Raw genomic sequence first — 20,295 nt, 5'->3', positions numbered from 1 at the left:
GGGTACTGCCAGGGGGCAGCACCCCGGCCTCAAAGGGGCACTGGGGTCCAGGAGGGACTCGGGCCCAGCAGCAAGCGGGACACCGGCCTGCAGAGGGCACTCCAGAGGCTGGAAAAGCTAATTCCCTGGACGACCAGCAAGAGGCGCCGGAGGGGTGTGTCCCGCCCCATTACATGGGACATGAGCTTTTTACTTCTGACCTCCATTGCCTGAACATTGTATGGGGAAATGATTTATCTTTCTTCTATCTTTTATGCAAGAAGGTTATGTATTTTCTTTCCTTGATTAAAAAAACATCTCCTTGGTATTTTCAAACTTGTTTATGTGATGGTTTTGGGGCACTGACTGCCACAGAAGTGACTGAAAATGACATTGTTAATCTAAATGTTGTTCTTGCTCCTGGTGCAGGAAAGGGAACCAATTTGCAAAGAATTCTAAACACCACAAAGGTGAATTGGTTTTTTTTCACCCAAAAGGAGATAATGTTCTATGGATTATGACTGTCAGGAATATTTAACACACAAATGCTCTTAAGGTTGTTTTGTACACTCAGTGAGCCACTTCTGGAAAGCTTTAGTGTTCTGTCCCTGAGGCAGTAAATTCACCACTTTTTCCTCCAAAATGTTAAACACCCTTCTCTGCAGATATATCCTTTCCTAATCACACACTCAAAGGTTGAAAGCATCAAGTTCATTTCCAAGTGGATAAAATTGCATTTCAAGGGCCTTTACATGGTTGTATCAAGGGAAGTTTCCCTAGACATAATAGATTGAAATTGATCAGGAGAATCAGTAGCTAGAGCTATTATCCACTCTTGCTAGCAAAGAAGATGAATGTGATGGGGTAGCCACAAAATTTTTCCTTTGGGCACTCTCCATTTTATTTCTCATGTGAGAATTCGAAAGATATAATTTCTCCAGCCTTTCTATTTTTAGGGCAGCTTTTACAAGACATCTGAAGGGACACGCGATGACAAAAAATGGGTTTGTTCTGGTTTTTGATTTTGTATGATGTATAAAAAAGGCCTAAAATTTTTTTTTAGGAGTGTTTATTTTTGGCCTGTTTTAATATTGGAAATGTATGTCTTGTTTTCCTTGGAATACTCTATGGAGTACTCATGAATTGACAGGATTATTGCTTCAAAAACTGTCAAGCAAGTGAAACCCAGTTGCGAGAGGAAGAGATTTTTATTCAGACTGTTTAGAAGATTGTGTGTGTTTGCCCGTGCACTCTATACATATTTAACTCAAATGCCTAATGAGCTCTTGGAAGAAAATGTCTGTTAAAAGATTAGCAACCATACCCCTTCTTATTTATTATTTATATTACTGTAGCACTTAGAGGCCAGGGCCCCATTGTACAAGCAAAAAGACAGTCCCTTCCCTGAAAAGCTTCCAGTCTAAGGACATTTACACTACAGCTGCTACAGAGACACTGCTATGGTGCTGTAGCTGTGCCGCTGTAGCACTGTAGTGTAGATGTTTTCTACATCTATGGAAGGGGTTTTCCCATTGATGTAGTTAATCTATCTGTCAAAGAGGTGGTAGCTAGGTCAATGGAAGAATTCTTTCCTTGACCTAGCCACATCCACACCAGCGGTTAGATTGACCAAACTACAGTGTTCAGGGTGTGACATTTTTCACAGTCCTGAGCAAGGTAACTAGGCCAGTCTAATTTTTAAGTGTAGACCGGGCCTAAGTGTAAGTCTGTAGACAACAGATGGATGAAACAAACAGGGGGAGCACAAGGAAAGAATGAGATCATACTGGTCAGCATGATAAATGGGGGTCAAAGCCCTTTACAGCTTGAGTTTATCTTGTTGAGTTGAGGTATCACAACAGAGAAGAGTTTGAGGACAGTGAGGTGTCCTTATGGATAGTTACAGGAATATCCTCTCATGCATGAGGGGCAGCATGGGAGAAAGCACAGAAGGGGGTTGGTTGATGGACTTTTTTTTTAAAAAAGGGCATCCCTGGGTTCAGCCAAAGGAGGGAAGACAAGGTCAACACTCCTAACATTTCTGAGGTAAAAAATAAGCAGGAAATAAACCTCTTATTTTTTTCATATAAAGGAAAGAATTCAAACCAACCTTTCATGCTGCCGTTGGATGTCATAAAGAAGCCCATAAGGGCACAAGTCCAACTGTTTTCCTTTCCTTTATTTTCCGTTAAGAAAGATAAACAATTAAAGACTGCAGGAAGCCTACTATAAATTACAGTGTGAAAATAGAACTCCCTTTAAGTTCAGTGTAATTAAATCCCACATTAGGCACCTTAGAAATATTTAGCAAAGATATAATCTCTCGAGATCAAATCGTTAAACAATTCATGAATCATTAAAACATCCACCAGCCCAGCGCTTGCATAGTCCCAGTACTAGCTCCACACCTTCCTTGGAGTCAAGTATCGGGGGGAGCCGTGTTAGTCTGTATCCACAGAAACAACAAGGAGTCGAGTGGCAACTTAAAGACTAACAGATATATTTGAGCATAAGCTTTTGTGGGTAAAAACCTCACTTCTTCAGATGCATGGAGTGACCGTTACAGATGCAGACATAAATATACTGACACATGAAGAGAAGGGAGTTACCTCACAAGTGGAGAACCAGAGCTGACAGGGCCATTTCGATCAGGGTGGATGTGGTCCACTCCCAATAATAGATGAGGAGGTGTCAATTCCAGGAGAGGCAAAGCTGCTTCTGTAATGAGCCAGCCGCTCCCAGGCCCTGTTCAAGCCCAAATTAATGGTGTTAAATTTGCAAATGAATTTTAGTTCTGTTGTTTCTCTTTGAAGTCTGTTTCTGAAGCTTTTTTTTTTTTTGCTCAAGTACAGTTACTTTCAAATCTGTCATAGAATGTCCAGGGAGATTGAAGTGTTCTCCCACTGGCTTTGGTGTGTTACCATTCCTGATGTCTGACTTGTGTTCATTTATTCTTTTATGTAGGGACTGTCCAGTTTGGCCGATGTACATGGCAGAGGGGCATTGCTGGCACATGATGGCATATATAACATTAGTAGACGTGCTGGTGAATGAGCCTCTGATGGTGTGGCTGATGTGATTGGGTCCTCTGATGGTGTCACTGGAGTAGATATGGGCACGTAGTAGGCAACGAGGTTTGCTACAGGGATTGGTTCCTGGGTTAGTGTTTCTGTGGTGTGGTGTGTAGTTGCTGGTGAGTATTTGCTTCAGATTGGGGGGCTGACTGTAGGCGAGGACTGGCCTGTCTCCCAAGGTGTGTGAGAATGAGGGATCGTTTTCCAGGATAGGTTGTAGATTGTTGATTATGTGTTGGAGAGGTTTTAGCTGGGGGCTGTACGTGATGGCCAGTGGTGTTCTGTTATTTTCCTTGTTGGGCCTGTCCTGTAGTAGGTGATTTCTGGGTACCCATCTCGCTCTGTCCATCTGTTTCCTCACTTCCCCAGGTGGGTATTGTAGTTGTAAGAATGCTTGATAAAGATCTTGTAGGTTTTTGTCTCTGTCTGAGGGATTGGAGCAAATTCGGTTGCATCTTAGGGGTTGGCTGTAGACAATGGATCGTGTGATGTGTCCTGGATGGAAGCTGGAGGTATGTAAGTAAGTATAAGCGGTCAGTAGGTTTCTGGTATAGGGTGGTGTTTATGAGACCATCACTTATTTGCACTCTAGTGTCCAGGAAGTGGATCTCTCGTGTGGACAGGTCCAGGCTGAGGTTGATGGTGGGGTGGAAATTGTTTAAATCCAGGTGGAATTCTTCAAGAGCCTCCAGCCTGTGGGTCCATCTGGTGAAGATGTCATCAATGTAGCGCAAGTAGAGGGAGGGGTGCTAGAGGACGAGAACTGAGGAAACGTTGCTCTAATTCAACCATAAAGATTTTGGCATACTGGGGGGCCGTGCGGGTACCCATAGCAGTACTACTGACTTGAAGGTATAAGTTTTCCCCAAATCTGAAATGGTTGTGGGTTAGGACAAAGTCACAAAGCTCAGCCACTAGGTGTGCTGTGGCCTCATCAGGGATACTGTTCTTGACAGCTTGTAGTCCATCCTCATGTGGAATAGTAGTATAAAGAGCTTCTACATCCATGGTGTCCAGGATGGTGTTTTTGGGAAGATCACCAAATGCACTGTAGTTTCCTCAGAAAGTCGGTGGTGTCTTGAAGATAGCTAGGAGTGCTGGTAGTGTAGGGTCTGAGGAGAGAGTCCAAATAGCCATATAATCCTGCTGTAAGAGTGCCGATGCCTGAGGTGATGGGGCGTCCAGGGTTTCCAGGTTTATGGATCTTGGGTAGCAGATAGAATATCCCTGTTCGGGGCTCTGGGGGTGTGTCTGTATAGATTTGTTCCTGTGCTGTAGCAGGGAGTTTCTTGAGCAGATGGTATAGTTTCTTACGGTACTCCTCAGTGGGGTCAGAGGAGAGTGGCCTGTAGAATGTGGTGTTGGAGAGTTGCCTGGCAGCCTCCTGTTCATAATCCAACCTGTTAATTTCAACTACAGCACCTCCTTTGTCAGCCCCTTTGATTATAATGTCAGAGTTGTTTCTGAGGCTGTGGATGGCATTGTGTTCTGTACGGCTGAGGTTCTGGGGCAAGTGATGCTGTTTGTTCACAATTTCAGCCTGTGCACACCTGCGGAAGCACTCTATGTAGAGGTCTAGTCTGTCATTTCGACTGTCAGGAGGAGTCCACGTTGAATTCTTCTTCTTGTAATGTTCGTAGGAGGGTTCCTGTGGGTCAGTGCACTGTTCAGTGGTGTGTTGAAAATATTCCTTAAGTTGGAGGTGACGAAAGTAGGCTTCCAGATCAACACAGAATTGTATCATGTTCGTGGGGGTTGTGGGGCGGCAGAAAGAGTCCCCGAGATAGGACAGACTCTTCCTCCAGGCTAAGTGTGTGGTTGGATAGATTAACAATATCGTTAAGTGAGTTGAGGGTACCACGGTTGTAGCCCCCTGTGGCATGTAGGAGTTTAGATAGTTTACTGTCCTTTTTCCTCTGTAGAAAAGTGAAGTGTGTGGTGTAAATGGCTTGTCTCGTTTTTTTAAAGTCCAGCCACGTGGAAGTTTGTGTGGAAGCTTGGTTTGTATGAGAGTCTCCAGTTTTGAGAGCTCATTGTTGATCTTCTCCTGTATGCTGTACAGGATGCTAATTATGTGGTTCCTCAGTTTCTTTGAGAGTGTGTGGGTATTACCTTCCTTGGAGTCATTCAAAATAGCTCTAAGTAGTAATAGAGGGTAAAATACCATCAACACAACAAAGTTATTTCATTGAATTAAGTGCTCCCTCCCATACATTGCTATAGACACCTGAATGATGTATCAGGGAAAATCACATTAAGTAATATTAAGACCATGCCCAATTCAATGGACTGTAATTCTCCTAAAAAGAAAAGGAGTACTTGTGGCACCTTAGAGACTAACCAATTTGTTTGAGCATGAGCTTTCGTGAGCTACAGCTCACTTCATCGGATGCATACCGTGGAAACTGCAGCAGACTTTATATACACACAGAGAATATGAAAAAATCCCTCCTCCCACCCCACTGTCCTGCTGGTAATAGCTTATCTAAAGTGATCATCAAGTTGGGCCATTTCCAGCACATGCATCCGATGAAGTGAGCTGTAGCTCACGAAAGCTCATGCTCAAATAAATTGGTTAGTCTCTAAGGTGCCACAAGTACTCCTTTTCTTTTTGCGAATACAGACTAACACGGCTGTTACTCTGAAACCTGTAATTCTCCTGCCCTTCACCACCTGCTCTAGGTACACAGTGATAAAATTAGTCCTCATATGGATCTTTATGATCTGTGCATGAAAAGCACTATATAACCGTATTAGTACGGTAGGTAGAATTTGTTATTCGTATTGATAGGCAGAGTAGGTAGCATTAGGTTTTATTATGTATGTGTTCAGAGAACTGTACAGACATTGGTTAATTAATCCTCATAAGATCTCTGGGAGGCAAATGGGTATTATCTTACTGAGACACAGAGGTATAGTGACTGGCCAAAGGCCATACAGTATGTCAGTGGCAGCGACAGGTACTACAATACAGGAAGTTGGAAAAGCACTGTCCTTCATCTGACTTATGACATCAGCATGAGTCCCAGTTTAGCATCAGAGGGGTGAGATACTCACTCCCATGTTCACTCCTCTGTGACTTAAACCTGATGTATCAATGAACAGAACAGAGGTACTGGTACAACAGCGTGTTGAATCTCCTGCAGTCAGGCTCCCACCTACCTCTTTGGATGCACCTTACTGATAAATAATATTAGGTTATTAATGCTCACAGTACAGAATGGGGAAGAAGAGGAAGGAGAATTCCAAAAGAAATTTTTAAAGGGCTCCTTCTACCCTGAAGAGTGTTTGAGGAAACAAGGCAGCCAAGTCAACTGGGTTTTAATGATTGGTGGTAGGGGAGGAGAAAATGTAACACAAGCTTGGCCTTCTACTGATGGATTGAGTGCTGCATAGGGAAGCTGGGAACAGCATTGTTTCCACTGCAGGCCAGGAGCAGAGTGGGCAGGTAAAGCTGGCTGGGGGAGAGTAGGGTAGCTCTGTGAAGGACTGAGGTGACTTGGGGAAGATCCCTTGGGGGTAACAAGGAGACTGGGGAGAGTAGAGGATTTGGTCCAGGCCCTTCCTACTGTCAGGGTCTGAGATCCCTCTGCAATGTAGTCTGCTCTAGAGTCCCTTCTTGGAGCTGTGGGGATTGTTACCTTTACAGCCCCTTAGCACTTGAGGTCAGATTCCTCAGGTACTAGCTGTCCCAGAACCTAGTCAATGCTGTTCCTTGTTGACTGTTCCTCCGGGGGGTGTGCGGGGAGGGATAGCTCAGTGGTTTGAGCATTGGCCTGCTAAACCCACAGTTGTGAGTTCAATCCTTGAGGGGGCCATTTAGGGATCCGGGGCAAAAATTGGGGATTGGTCCTGCTTTGAGCAGGGGTTTGGACTAGATGACCTCTTGAGGTCCCTTCCAACCCTGATATTCTATGTTCTATGATCTATGACTGACAGGTGGAGTTTTCCCCAACAGTGCTCCCCAGACCCTCAGCCCTTCCCACCTCCTCTGCCCCCCAGGGAGTGACTGGAGAGACCCAGACTGGTACTTGATATCGGGCCTTCTACTTTGAAATCCAGGGCTGTGGTGCCACCTTCTGTGACCCAGCCCCTGTCAGGCTAGGGGGAGTGAGAGAGTGGGACTGGGGAATCAAACTCAAGTCTCCTGGAGGACACTACTCAGTGGGGGCACCAGGCTCAGCTGCCACAATGCAAGGGGCACCAGGGACTGGTAATCCCTCCTCCTCTCTACCCTGCTCAGTTAAATCCTCAGAAAACCCAGAACTTAAAGGAATGGCCACATAGACACCTGGTAAAGGTAATCCTGTCTGACCCCCAGCTCCTCTCCAAGATGCTTTTACGGTAGCTGAACAGGCTGTGTACCTTCTCCCCTCCTTATGCCCCCCTAGTCCCTTCCTGCTCCCCTTACGGAGTCCCTGTGCACAGAAGGGATATACAGAGTGACCCAAATGCAGGGTAGGTATTATGTGGCTTTGGTTTTTGAATGGAAATTTTTGAGTTTTCCTTTCCCTCCTCACATTGCGGATGAGCTGCTCAAGCCCAGGTCACATTGGGGTCGAATGGTAGTACTGTGCCCAAATTCCTCCTCCAATCCCCAGTTTTGGCCACACTCCCCAAATAGCTTAATGTTTCTGGTCAGCACTGAAAGAGTTAACACATATATTTTAAATTGACATCATGAGGCTTCTGAGTTAATGTCCCACTGAGGTGAATGGAGCAGTTTGCATTTTTCTGTGAATTATGGCTTCAGGCTGTCTACAGACTACACTGCAGCAAGGATGCATCTGGAAATTTATCTTTTAAATCAAAAGGGTTTATTTTAATAAAAGCTTAGATTCAGGGGAAACTGATGAGGCTGGCAGAGAAGTGCTAGTGTACATTTCCCTGTCACTATCCTTGTCAATCCACCTCTTAGCCACAAGCACACACAACAGACCACACCTGGTCTGGAGAAGTCCCACACAGATTTGGCATGTGCATAGCTACATATACATGGCCTCAAATAAGCCATGCAACAATGAGTGCGATGCAGGTGGGCAGAATTCAGATGAATAACTGGCACACACCTGAGCGCTTATTCCAGCTCCGGTAGAAACACTAGTGCCACTGATAGTGGGGCGGGGGGTGGAGGGGCTCTGGAATCAATGTGAGCTTGCTCAGCACTGCTTGTGCTCCCCACCTACGAGCATGTGTTGTTGTTGGGAATGCTTGAACTTGTCTGTGCACTGAGTGGAGAAGCTGCTGCAATGACATTGACTGCATGAAGTGGTGTGTTGCACTGCTTGCCACTGAGATGATGTAGAACAAGGGTGGGCAAACTTTTGGGCCCAAGGGCCACATCTGGGTGGGGAAATTGCATGCAGGGCCATGAATATAGGGCTGGGGCAGAGGGTTGGGGTGCAGGAGGGAGTGCGGGGTATGGGAAGGGCTGCAGTGTGCAGGAAGGGGCTCAGGGCAAGGGGTTGGGGCAGAGGAGGGGTGTGTGGTGTATGAGGGGGCTCAGCAGGGGGTTGGGGTGCAGAGTGCGAGAGGGGGCTCAGGGCAGAGGTGTGGGGGGGGCTCAGGGCAGGGGGTTGGGGTGCAGGAGGAGTGTGGCAGGGGTCTCAGGGCAGACGTTTGGGTGCAGTAGGAGTGCAGGGTGCAGGAGGAGGCTCAGGGCAGGGGGTTGGGGTGCAGGGTGCAGCAGGGGGCTCAGGGCAGGGGGTTGGGGTGCAGGAGTGGTGCAGCAGTTTCTGTGGCCCTGGGGGAGTGGGGGCAGAGGGCTCCGCGTGCAGCCCTCACCTCTGGGTATCTCCCCTGAAGCTCCCATTGGCCAAGGCTCCACGTTCCCGGCCAATGGGAGCTTCGGGGCAGGTACCCATAGGCGGGGGCAGTGCACGGAGGCCTCTTCCTCTCCCCCGCCCCCCCCACCAACGAGGCTGCAGGGATGTGGTGCCAGCTGCTCCCGGGAGCAATGCGGCACCTGCGGTGCCACGGGGGTGGCAATCCCGCGGGCTGGATCCAAAGCCATGACGGGCCAGATTCGGCCCACGGGCTATAGTTTGCCCACCCCTAATGTACAATATTCACACACCAAGGTGCTTTGTGACAGAATTCAGAGTAACAGCTGTGTTAGTCTGTATTCGCAAGAAGAAAAGGAGTTCTTGTGGCACCTTGTGTATGCATCCGATGAAGTGAGCTGTAGCTCACAAAAGGTTAAATAAATTGGTTAGTCTCTAAGGTGCCACAAGTACTCCTTTTCTTTTTGCGAAACCCATAAAGGAGTACTTGTGGCATCTTAGAGACTAACCAATTTATTTGAGCATAAGCTTTCGTGAGCTACAGCTCACTTCATCGGATGCATACTGTGGAAACTGCAGAAGACATTATATGCACAGAGACCATGAAACAATACCTCCTCCCACGCCACTCTCCTGCTGGTAATAGCTTATCTAAAGTGATCACTCTCCTTACAATGTGTATGATAATCAAGTTGGGCCATTTCCAGCACAAATCCAGGTTATCATACACAGTGTAAGGAGAGTGATCACTTTAGATAAGCTATTACCAGCAGGAGAGTGGGGTGGGAGGAGGTATTGTTTCATGGTCTCTGTGTATATAATGTCTTCTGCAGTTTCCACAGTATGCATCCGATGAAGTGAGCTGTAGCTCACGAAAGCTCATGCTCAAATAAATTGGTTAGTCTCTAAGGTGCCACAAGTACTCCTTTTCTTTGTGCGAATACAGACTAGCACGGCTGTTACTCTGAAACCTCTCTTTATGGGTTTGCACTGGACTCCTTTCTGGTTGCTCTACTGGACAGAATCATTAAAGCAACTCTTCCCTCCAGAAGTTTGAGGAGACTGAAGAGCCATTTCTCTTTTTGGACACTGTCTAATTCCCAGCACCATCTGGGAATTAGAGGTCATTCAGGAGTTAGGGAGCTATGAGCATTGGGGCAATACAAGAAGCTTGTTATGGAGGAGTTAATGCAAGAGTGATTGACAGTGGGAACAGCCCATTATGAGTGGTTGGGAGAGAGGGAAGCGGAGCAGGGAGGCACTGAGGGATTCCACATTGGGAGGTTCTCATTTGGGCTGGCAGAGTGGGAAGGATAGGTGAATTAGAGAATTAGATCTGAACTGAATATCCTTGTGGGAGTGGTAAGAAGGAGCTGCATGGGTGACCAGGACGGGTGTCTGTCTGTAGTAGTGAAGGGGTGGGTGAGAAGCTGGGCTAGATTGAGGTTGCTGAGAAGTAACGGGTAGGGTGACCAGATGTCCCAATTTTATGGGGACAGTTCTGATATTTGGGGCTTTGTCTTATTTAGGTACCTATTATCCCCCACCTCCTGTCCTTATTTTTCACACTTGCTGTCTGGTCACCCTAGTAACAGGAGGGTTCAGTACTGGAAGAGGTGTGTGCAGGACACTTAGGATGGAAGAACCAGGAGATGGTCAGGTCTGGGTTTCCAGCAGGAGTGGGAGGAAAGGGCAGGAGACTAAATTTGGGATTAGGGCCTCAGTACTCCTCAATTTCTGAAGGAAATGCTTCCTCCTGCCATCCCATATATATACATGGCCCCCAGCCATAACATCTTCCATTGTCCTTATTTTTGGGCCAGCATGTTGGCTGGGGGAAGAGATAGCATCTGAAATGTGCAGGTATTTACGTTTTTGCTGCTGTCTAAATCAAAACCAGCTTTTGGGATTAGCCACAATTTATTTAAGGGGGGAAAAGAATTTTCCAACCTAATCCAGACTGACAAAGGGATGTGTGCTGCCAAGTAAAGAGCAACGCAAACTCACTGGGGCTAGGAATACTGAGGAAAGCAGTATAAACTAGGCAGATAATGTACCCCACAGATGGGTGGGGAAGGAGAGTGGCCATTTCCCCAGGCCAACAGTGGGTCTACTTCTATCAGTTTGTTTCAAATTCTGCCTTATTCCTGATAAGAATCTTCAGTCACATTTTGTCAATTTTCCCACTATTGCCTGTCTGACTCAACACTGAGACTGAGATCTGGTGGTTGGAACAAGGTCAGGATTCCTGGGTTATGTTCCCAGCTCTGCCACTGACTTACTGCATGACACTGGGCAATTCACTTCACCCATGGGCCAAAGTCAGGCCTGATAGAAGTGGATAAAATTCCATTGGTTTCAGTGGATAGTTCTGCACTTAACGCCTGGGTTGAATTTGTCTTTGTTCCTCTGTTTACCTCCTTGTAAAACAGTGGTCACAATACTTACAATATCTTCCTTTCAGGGGTCTGCTAACATAGTAAAGTGCTTTTAGATCTTGGTATTAAAGACTGCATAGGAGAACTGAAGGTTATTATTTACAGCTCTCTACAGCGTATTCTCCCAGGCATTGCCAGTCAAGTTTTAAATGGCTCAAGCAATTGATCTTCTACCACTTCCCTTGGGGAGACTATTTCACCACAGTCTAATAGTTCTCACTGTTATGAAATATTTCCTGATTAGCCAGCCTGAAATATTCCCCTTTGCTCTGTTTCATCCCCTTGCTCTCTGGGACCCCTGCAATAAGCTTCTCTCCTTTCTCAGTGTTTACACCTTTATAAGACTTGGAGCCAATTACTGTATTCTCCTCACCCCCACTTCCCAACACACGCATTTTAGTCATTTGTCCCAGTTATATTTAATTAGTTCTGTTTATCTCTCCTCACAAATCAGTCCCCCTGAATCATGCTTCTTGCTTTTCTCTGAGCTCCCTTCAGTTTTCCTATATCTTCCTGATGTTTGGGGTGGCTCTAATCCAGGGGTGGGCAAACTATGGTCCACAGGCTGGATCCGGTCCGCGAGCCACACCACATGGCTCAGTCCTGCTCCAGCGCTCTGGCTGGGGTGCTGGGTTGGGGGCCGGACCACGCGGCTCGGCCCCGCTCCGGTGCTCTGGCCGGGGTGCTGGGTCAGGGCCAGAACATGTGTTTCGGCCCCACTCTGGCTGGGGTGCAGGGTCGGGGGCTGCACCACGTGGCTCCTGGAAGCTACGGCATGGCCCTGCTCTGGCGACTACGCGCAGGGGCGGTGCCTGCAGATGGGGCAGTGTGCAGAGCTGCCTGGCTGCGCCTCTGCATAGGAGCCGGAGAAGGGACATGCCACTGCTTCTGGGAGCCACTTGGAGTCTGCATCCCCTGAGCCTCTCCCCTGCCCCAGCCCTCGATCCCAGCCTGGAGCACCCTCCTGCACCCCAAACCTCTCATTCCCAGCCCCACCCCAGAGTTCCAGCTGGAACCTGCACCCTTCCTGAACCCCTGCCCCAGCCCTGATCCCCCTCCCGCCCTCCAAAACCCTCGGTCCCAGCCTAAAGCCCGCACTCCATCCTGCACTCCAACCCCAATTTTGAGAGCAGTTATGGCCCACCATACAATTTCTATTCCCCGATGTGGCCCTTGGGCCAAAAAATTTGCCCACCCCTGCTCTAATCCCTCTGGATGCAGCATTCTAGTGCAGTTTCACTAGGGCTGTACGGGAAGGGACACTCTCCTCTTTGTCTGGTGATGCCTCTTTCTCTCACACAAATAAAGCAACTCAAATTCCACTCTACTACCCGACCCCAAATTTTCCACCCTCTGCTCCCCCAGACTTTCCCCCCTGCTTTTCTTTCCTCACTGCTGGATCTGGAGATGATCCCTGCATGCCTGGCTCTTCTAATTGCAACTCTGCCCTCCCCCCTCTAGCCCAGCCATTTCCCCTCTTTCTGTGTTCCCTGAGAACCTTGTCTTTCTACTTAGCTTATGCTTGACTGTCTCCCTGAAGTGCCTTTTGGAATGCTACATGAATGGTGCCCTAAAGAAACAAAATGTATTGTTTCCTATGAGTAACCTACATGTGTCCATGACATTTATGTGGAGGGATGGGGACTGAGCAGTGTTTGCTGATGGTTGGGCCCAGAAGGACCTGGTGTTACAAAGCTGTTGCACTGTGGTAGGCTGAGTGAATCCTCTTTGTGATGCCACTTTCTCAGTATGGCTGCTGCAGGTGTGTATGGTGCCTGACGAAGGATGGGCTTTACAGACTATCTTTATACAGAGAGGCAGCACAAAGTTTTGGTTAAAGGCATGAGACTGGGACTTGGGTTCTTTCCTTGGCTGTTCCACAGTTCCTGTTTGACCGAGAGTCAGTCACTTTCTTTGCCTATTTCCCCATCTCGGAAATGGGGATAATGCTTCCTTAGGTGCCAGAGGTGTTGTGGGGCTAAAACCATGAATGTTTGCAGGGATAACTGTCCTGAAGCTGAAATGCATCTATCTCTGGAATGAAATGTGTCAGCAGTCTTACACAACAGTGTTACAGGATCTGAAAAATAATCTTTCTCGTTGAAACTGCCCCTGGAAATTCTAAGGAGGCAAAATGCAATTACGTGGGCTGGTATTTGGAAAGGGCGCAAGGTTTAACCGCTCCACTCTTTTTGAAAAAGTGCCATGGGATGTTTCCAGTGATTGCAAATGGACAGGGCCTTGGCCATGCAGCAACAGTGCCCCCTAGCACCATGCTGTGGGCCTGGGTCAATACTGACTCAGTGAAGCACTCCCTGCTGAGACAGCAGCATCTGCAGGAGTCTGGAGGCCTCCTAAACCACTGCTGAGGCATGGGGGATGAGGAGGAGGGGCAGTGCTGTCATTGCATGCATTCAGTCTGATATAACTCTGCAACTATGGGTCAGGCACAGCATGTGCTGGGGTAGGGTTGTGTTTGGTACTTATGAAGCTGCCATGTTATAGCTTGAAATCGTGGCTACCTGATTTCCTTTCTTCACCTTCTGTCTCTCCAGAGTCACCCCTGTTGTGTGGAGACACTTGTGCTTTGGCTTGGAGAGGCCCTGACCCACCTAACACCACCTTGGAACTCTTGAAGGGAGTGGGGGGTGTTGTTTGGAGATGGTGGAGTCCCTGGAGAAGCTACATGGATCTTAACGCTGCCTTAAGGGCAAGGAGAAGAGCAGTGGGAATGGGTTGGCTGTGGCTGGTCTGTCTGTTTCACCTAGCCGCCTCACTGGAAGGTAAGAGCAGGTTTTAGTTAAGGTAACCTCTTTCTAAAGCCTGAGGAGACTGAATGGCTCAGGGGGTGCTGGGGAGCAGGCTATGGAGCTTCCAGCATGCTAATCTGTTCTGCTTCTGCTCCAGATCAGTAATGACCAAAATGCGTCCCTCTCTGATGGGTGTTCAGTGTTTTATGAGTCGTGGAGGGTCTTAGTCCAGTTCTTAGTGGGACAGGCATCCACATTGCAATAAGCACCAATAGCATTATTCAGCATCCCTATTGGCTGTCTTGGCAGAGAGGCCAAGGTCTGCATTGAGACAAAACTCCCCTTTTGTTCCCAGGGGTAAGGCAGTTGAGGGGGGGATTGGTTAGAATGTGTGGGATGCTTGTATTGCTATTGCCCATTGTGATGTTGCACTCCATATGTTTTATTGAAACATGCTTATGAGTATGTATCTGACATAATTGGAATATGCTTTAGGCAAAAGGTCTCTTGTAAGGTATCATTACAAAACTTATAATCTACTGAGTGTGTTCATCCTATTTGTATGCATGTATCATTCTTGTATCTGAAGCTAGAAATATGAAGTATAACTCTGAGGTCCTATTGTGATTATGCAAAGTGTGGGCCATTAATGGTGGTTTGGAATCTTGATGGCTCCCATCAACTAGGACAATTGGTTGTAAATGGCTCTGTTTACGTGCAAGTCTTCCTGTGAGTCAGGCCAGGAAGAATAAAGGCTTGGGGTCTCACAGGACATGTGACCATGTCACCTGGTACTGGATTCCATCTTAAACCTGGTGCTTTTTCCATTTAGAAGGAGGGGTGGGGACCCAGAGAGACAAAAGATTCCCGCCTTGTGCCAAAGCTATATAAGGGGGTGGAACAGAACAAAGGTGGTTCCAGTCATGAGAAATCCCCTAGTTACCACCTGAGCTGGAGCTAACAGGAACTGTACCAGGAGAAAGGATTGGGCCCAGACTAGGAAGGAGTCCAGTCTGTGAAAGAAGCTTATTAGAACATCTCTGAGGGTGAGATTTTATCTGTTATCAGTTTCTTAATGTATTCGGCTTAGACTAGCATGTTTTTGCTTTATTTTGCTTGGTGACTTACTTTATTCTGTCTGTTATAACTTGAAACCACTTAAATCCTACTTTTTGTACTTAATAAGATCACTTTTGTTTATTGATAAACCCAGCATAAGTGATTAATACCTGGGGGAGCAAACAGCTGTGCATATCTCTCTATCAGTGTTCTAGAGAGTGGATAATTTATGAATTTACCCTATATAAGCTTTATACAAAGTAAAATGGATTTATTTGGGGTTTGGATGCCATTGGGGTCTGGGTGCTGGAGATAGGTGACCTGCTGAGCAGTTTTTGGTTAAAGTCTGCAGCTTTGGGGGCATGAACCAGACCTGGGTCTGTGTTGCAGCAGGCTACTGTGTCTGGCTCAACAAGGCAGGGTTCTGGAAGTTCCAAGCTATCAGGGAAAATAGGCTCAGAGGTAACTTCAGCACGTCAGGTGACCGTCCCAAGGGGATCTCTGTGACTGAACCCGTCACACCCATGTCATGCCTGTTTTGTGGAATTCAGTCTCCAAAGAGCTGATACTCTTCTATGAGACTGTGTCCATCGGGCTGCAGTCAGCAGCTCTTGCCCATACGTTTTTTAACCACCATCCCCAAAATTGCAGACATGAGGGGAATGTTCTACACTGTCACCAGGGGGCAGTTTATGCTGAGCCACTGAAGGAGAGGGGGAGGATGGAAGAGGGAGAACAGGAAAAAGCAGGGAGGAGAAGAGTGCTGGCAGAAGGAAGGGCAGAAGAGAGTGTAGGTGAAAGGGGGGAGGGAGAGAGAGACAGAATTAGAGAAGAGGGGTAGAGATGTTGTAAACAACCCCCTTGTTTGTGCCAAGGAAAATCCCTGTGGCCACATATGTTCGCTGACCCGAACTGGTTTGTGATGAATGCTCATCTCTCACTCACACATGAAAGCCTCTGGGGAAAAAAAAAGGGAGTTGGAAAGCAGGAGGGAGATGGTGAAAGAAAGATGTAGAGGGAGAGGAGGAGGGGGGAATGGAGGGTGGGGAGATAGGGAAGGGGAAAGGAGGACAGAGACTGGGGGACAAATGAAAGGGAAAATGAAACCCATATTTAAAGCATTGTCACTAAGATCAAGGGCAGGAAGAGACATGTCTTTATATGAAAGGGATGGGGAGAGGAGAGATGGGCCGAGATTTATAATATAAACTGATTTGGTGTGCTGACATGATTTCCTCTGATATAATAATGGAAGCCCCAAGCCCGGAGAGGAAGGTCTGCCTCTGCACTGAGCTCATAGGCTGTCCATGTGTCTGAGCCACCAGACCCTCCACACCCTGACTGAGGGGGTGGACGGGGTTTCCTACATACAGTACTAGCCCTTTAGATTTCACCAGAACTTGGGAACCTGCTGGAAATGGACACTTAACACCCCTGTAGTCATAGGACCAAAAAAAAAAAAAGGGGGGGGGGGCAGGGTTTGCTATAATAAGCCATAAATCCAGTGTTTTTATTAAGACCATGATTTTTTAGTATCTAGCAAAGTTATGAATTTAAGCTCCCAGGCTCATCTTTTGAAAGTGTTATGTAGGTTTCCTTTGAGGATGAGGACTGATAGGTCAGATATATTGATTGCTTTGTGAAAAGTGTTCACCCACAGGGGACCTGGTGTTCATGCCTTTTATCATTTTCCTGTATGTGTTCATTTGAGAGCACAGCGATTGTCTAGCTTCACTCACATAGTTGTTGTTGGAGCATTTAGTGAACTGAATGAGGTATACCACATGTTGTATACCTGGGGGACTTCTGCGCAAAAAATTAAAAATTCTGCACACAATATTTTAAAATTCTGCAGATTTTATTTGTCAAAATAACACTACATAATCACCCCAGTTTTAATTATTTTGGTAATTTATTTTAAAATACCTGCCAGCAAGTATGTCTGTATCAATACAGACACACATACAAAATTCCCCAGGAGTAGAAAGTTAAAGAAACCCCTATGACAACTCAATTTCTGTTTCTCTGCCTCCTGCCCCCCCCGAGCCCAGTCGTGGGGCCAGACACCCACAACCCCTCCCCTGCAGAGCCCAGCCGTGCTCCCCCACCGATACACCCAAACCTCCTACCCCCCAAGCTCAACCACAGGGCACCCCCGCCCAGACTGCCCCTCCCAGGTCCCCAGAACCCAGTCACGCCCTCCCCCCCAGCCCAGACACCTGCCCCCTACCCCTCAGAGCCCAGGGATCAAGAGGAAGAAACAGTCTCATGCTGAGTCCCCAGCTTGTGTGGAGTTTCCTGCATGCCACCGTCTCTTTCCCTCAGGGCGTGCTGGAAACTGCAGCTGTTGGGAACCCTCTAGCTTCCTCCCCCTCCTCCCAGCAGTGTCTTCTATGAGCGAGCTGGGCTCTGCTGGGTCCAGCGGCCCCTAGTGGCGGCCAGCAGCACTTCAGCCCATTTCTGGGGGGGAGGAAATTCTGCGCACACATTAATTTCTGCAAAATTCTGCATTGCGCAGTGTAACGTGGCTGGTTCTGGCGGGGCCCAACTGAGAGTGCCAATTCAGGATAAATTGCTTAAAGCAGGGCAGTTACAGCCCAAGGCTGGGGTTTCTAGGCACACCAAGGCAAACCAAACCAGCCAAACAGAGAAGACTTTGGTTTTACCCCACTGGCTAACCACAAGTCACACAAGCAATTCCCTTAGACACTCCAGTTTCCCAGTATCCCCAGCAGTGCCACACGTTATGGGGACAAATGGTTATGATAACCAGTACCCCAGTAAAAGAAAAAAGGTTCTCTCAATCCCAAAGGACCAAGCCCCAGACCCAGGTCAATATACAAATCCGATCTTACCCACAAATCACGCTGTTGCCAATCCTTTAGAATCTAAAATCTAAAGGTTTATTCATAAAAGGAAAAAAGATATAGATGAGAGCTAGAATTGGTTAAATGGAATCAGTTACATACAGTAATGGCAAAGTTCTTGGTTCAGGATTGCAGCAGTGAAAGAATAAACGGCAGGTTCAAATCAAGTCTCTGGAGAACATCCACAGCTGGGATGGGTCATTCAGTCCTTTGTTCAATGCTTCAGCATAGCAAAGTTCCTCCAGAGGTATGAAGCAGGATTGAAGACAAGATGGAGGAGCTGCAGCAGGAATATGAATCACTTTCCTTCTCAAACCAGGTTTTGCTTGAATGGTCATAATCCTAGTATTCTACAATCATGGTAAAAACAGGGCAGACAAGACCTTAATGTATACTGAATAAAAAATAAAGGAAAAAAATAGGAAAATAAGTGTTATGGCTTTTGGAGGGAGGAAAAAATAATAAAATGTTCAGGCCTTTCCTTTATACATCATAAAGAAGTAAAAAAGAGCAAAGAATAAAAACCCAATATATATTTTCCTTTGAGAGTGCACTTCTCTGGGTACAACTGGCCAGGGACTTGCCAAGAACGGGGTGAGCAGCCCCCCTCCCCCCCCCGGCAATTCAGAATGAATCCTGGGTTCCTTCAGCATAAGAGGGGGACACTAGACTGAAGACACTTGACACAGATTTGACACCCTGACACGTCAGCTTCACTGCAATGGAACCCAAACCCCTTGAAATTTCACAGGTGTAGTCTTAAATAGACTAGGTAGACTAGAATAGATAGAACATCTGTAGAAAATGTGGGCAAGGTGTTTTGGAGATGGATACTTTTTGTAGCCTCTTCACTGCTTGAACATTATAACAGGGTTCTGGAGACAACCCACCAGAATTAAGGTTGCATAAATTTCCATGATGATTCCGTTTCCAGACATTTACAGCTTTGAGAAGCTATTACATTTGTGGGCTGAGATTTCCTGATTTGGTTTCAAGGTGAACATTTTGTTTCCTTGAAACGTTTCAAGGGGAGAAATTTTTTTTTTTCAGTGAAAGGGAAATGGGAGGGAAATGTCTCTATTTGCAGCCTTTCCCCTAAGGTGTGGCTCAAGCCCCACCTTTTTCCTCCCTCTCACCCTCAGTGGTATTGCTTCTGGGTTCTTTATCTTGGCATCTGGTGCCTCCACCCACGGGGGACCCCGCTAGTGCCTGGAACACAAGAACTCTGTCCCTTGGGAAAATGTTTTCTGTCAAATAATATAGTAGGAGTGTAGTCCAGTACACAGGGAATAAAATAATTATCACAATCCCAAAAGTAACAATACAGCAACAGGGGGGACTTTATTAGGTAAATGATATCCCACAAAGGATAGGGGATTATGAATGAATGGGAGTAACTAGAATAATAAAATATCAACAATATCTTAAACCCTCCCCCACCCCAGATTTAGATGGGCCCAGCTCCCTCCTAGCACCTGCCTAGGCAGATGGTGGATAGGGAGTCAGTTCTTTACTGGGTGATACAGCACCGTAATCATTGATCAACTTAAAACTCACAAGCAAAATAAATAACATGGATTTCTTACATGATCTCCACCCCCAGAAGGGTAGGATTGTGCTGAGGGTCCCTGGTCTGGAGTCCATTGGAAGGTGAAGCTGGCTCTCAGCAGCCTAACTCAGGGTATCTCTTCACTACCAACGTGAATGCGCTGCTGCGGCAGCGCTGCCATGGTAGTGCTTTCACGTTGCTGTGTAGTTGTGGCATCAGCGCTGGGAGAGTTTTACTCTCCTAAGCGCTGTAAAAAAACCACCCCCACGAGGAGAGTAGCTCCCAGCGCTGGGGCACTGTCTACACTGCCACCTTACAGCGCTGAAACTTGCATCGCTCAGGGGGGTGTTTTTTCACACCCCTGAGCAAGACAGGTTCAGCGCTGTAAAGTGGCAATGTAGACAAGGCCTTAGAATCACTCCTGAACCTCCTGGCTTGCTAGTCTCTGCTGGACTGATGCTGTTTAATGACCCAGTAACCTCCCACTGAGTTCAAATTTCCCTTTGGGTAGGAATGGGAAGTTGAATGGGGACCTGCCAGGCTGAGATGCTTCTTTCTCCGCCCCAACAGACAACACCAAAAGTAAAACCAAACCCTTTGTCTTTGAGTTCTTGTTTATGATTAGTTCTTGATGTAACTTCCAGCTTGTTCTAACTCCGTCCTGGACTCTAGACAATCTGGAAAACAAACTCCTGAACCGTTGTAGCCATTGCTGATGTAGTGCAGGGGTAAGTCCTCTAGATCAGTGGTTTTCAGTCTTTTTTCATTTGTGGACCCCTAAAAAATTTTGAACAGA

The 20,295-nt window shown here is 47.0% G+C and overlaps 1 protein-coding gene across 3 annotated transcripts in view; it reads left to right on the top strand.

Annotated features, from left to right (window-relative positions):
- LOC140898617 (ephrin type-B receptor 5) overlaps positions 1-20,295 on the top strand; it is a 138,787-nt gene that overhangs the window by 25,223 nt on the left and 93,269 nt on the right. For all 3 annotated transcript variants that reach the window (XM_073312682.1, XM_073312690.1, XM_073312699.1), the window contains exon 2: positions 13,830-14,057. In XM_073312682.1, the coding sequence (XP_073168783.1) occupies positions 13,961-14,057 (97 nt within the window). In that variant the 5' untranslated portion in view covers positions 13,830-13,960. The remainder of the gene's footprint in view (positions 1-13,829; positions 14,058-20,295) is intronic.

This window comes from Lepidochelys kempii, chromosome 1 (assembly GCF_965140265.1).
Source record: "Lepidochelys kempii isolate rLepKem1 chromosome 1, rLepKem1.hap2, whole genome shotgun sequence".
Lineage (NCBI taxonomy): Eukaryota > Metazoa > Chordata > Testudines > Cheloniidae > Lepidochelys > Lepidochelys kempii.
The sequence above is the reverse complement of the archived record's forward strand: the minus strand, read 5'-3'. Positions and strand labels throughout refer to the sequence as shown.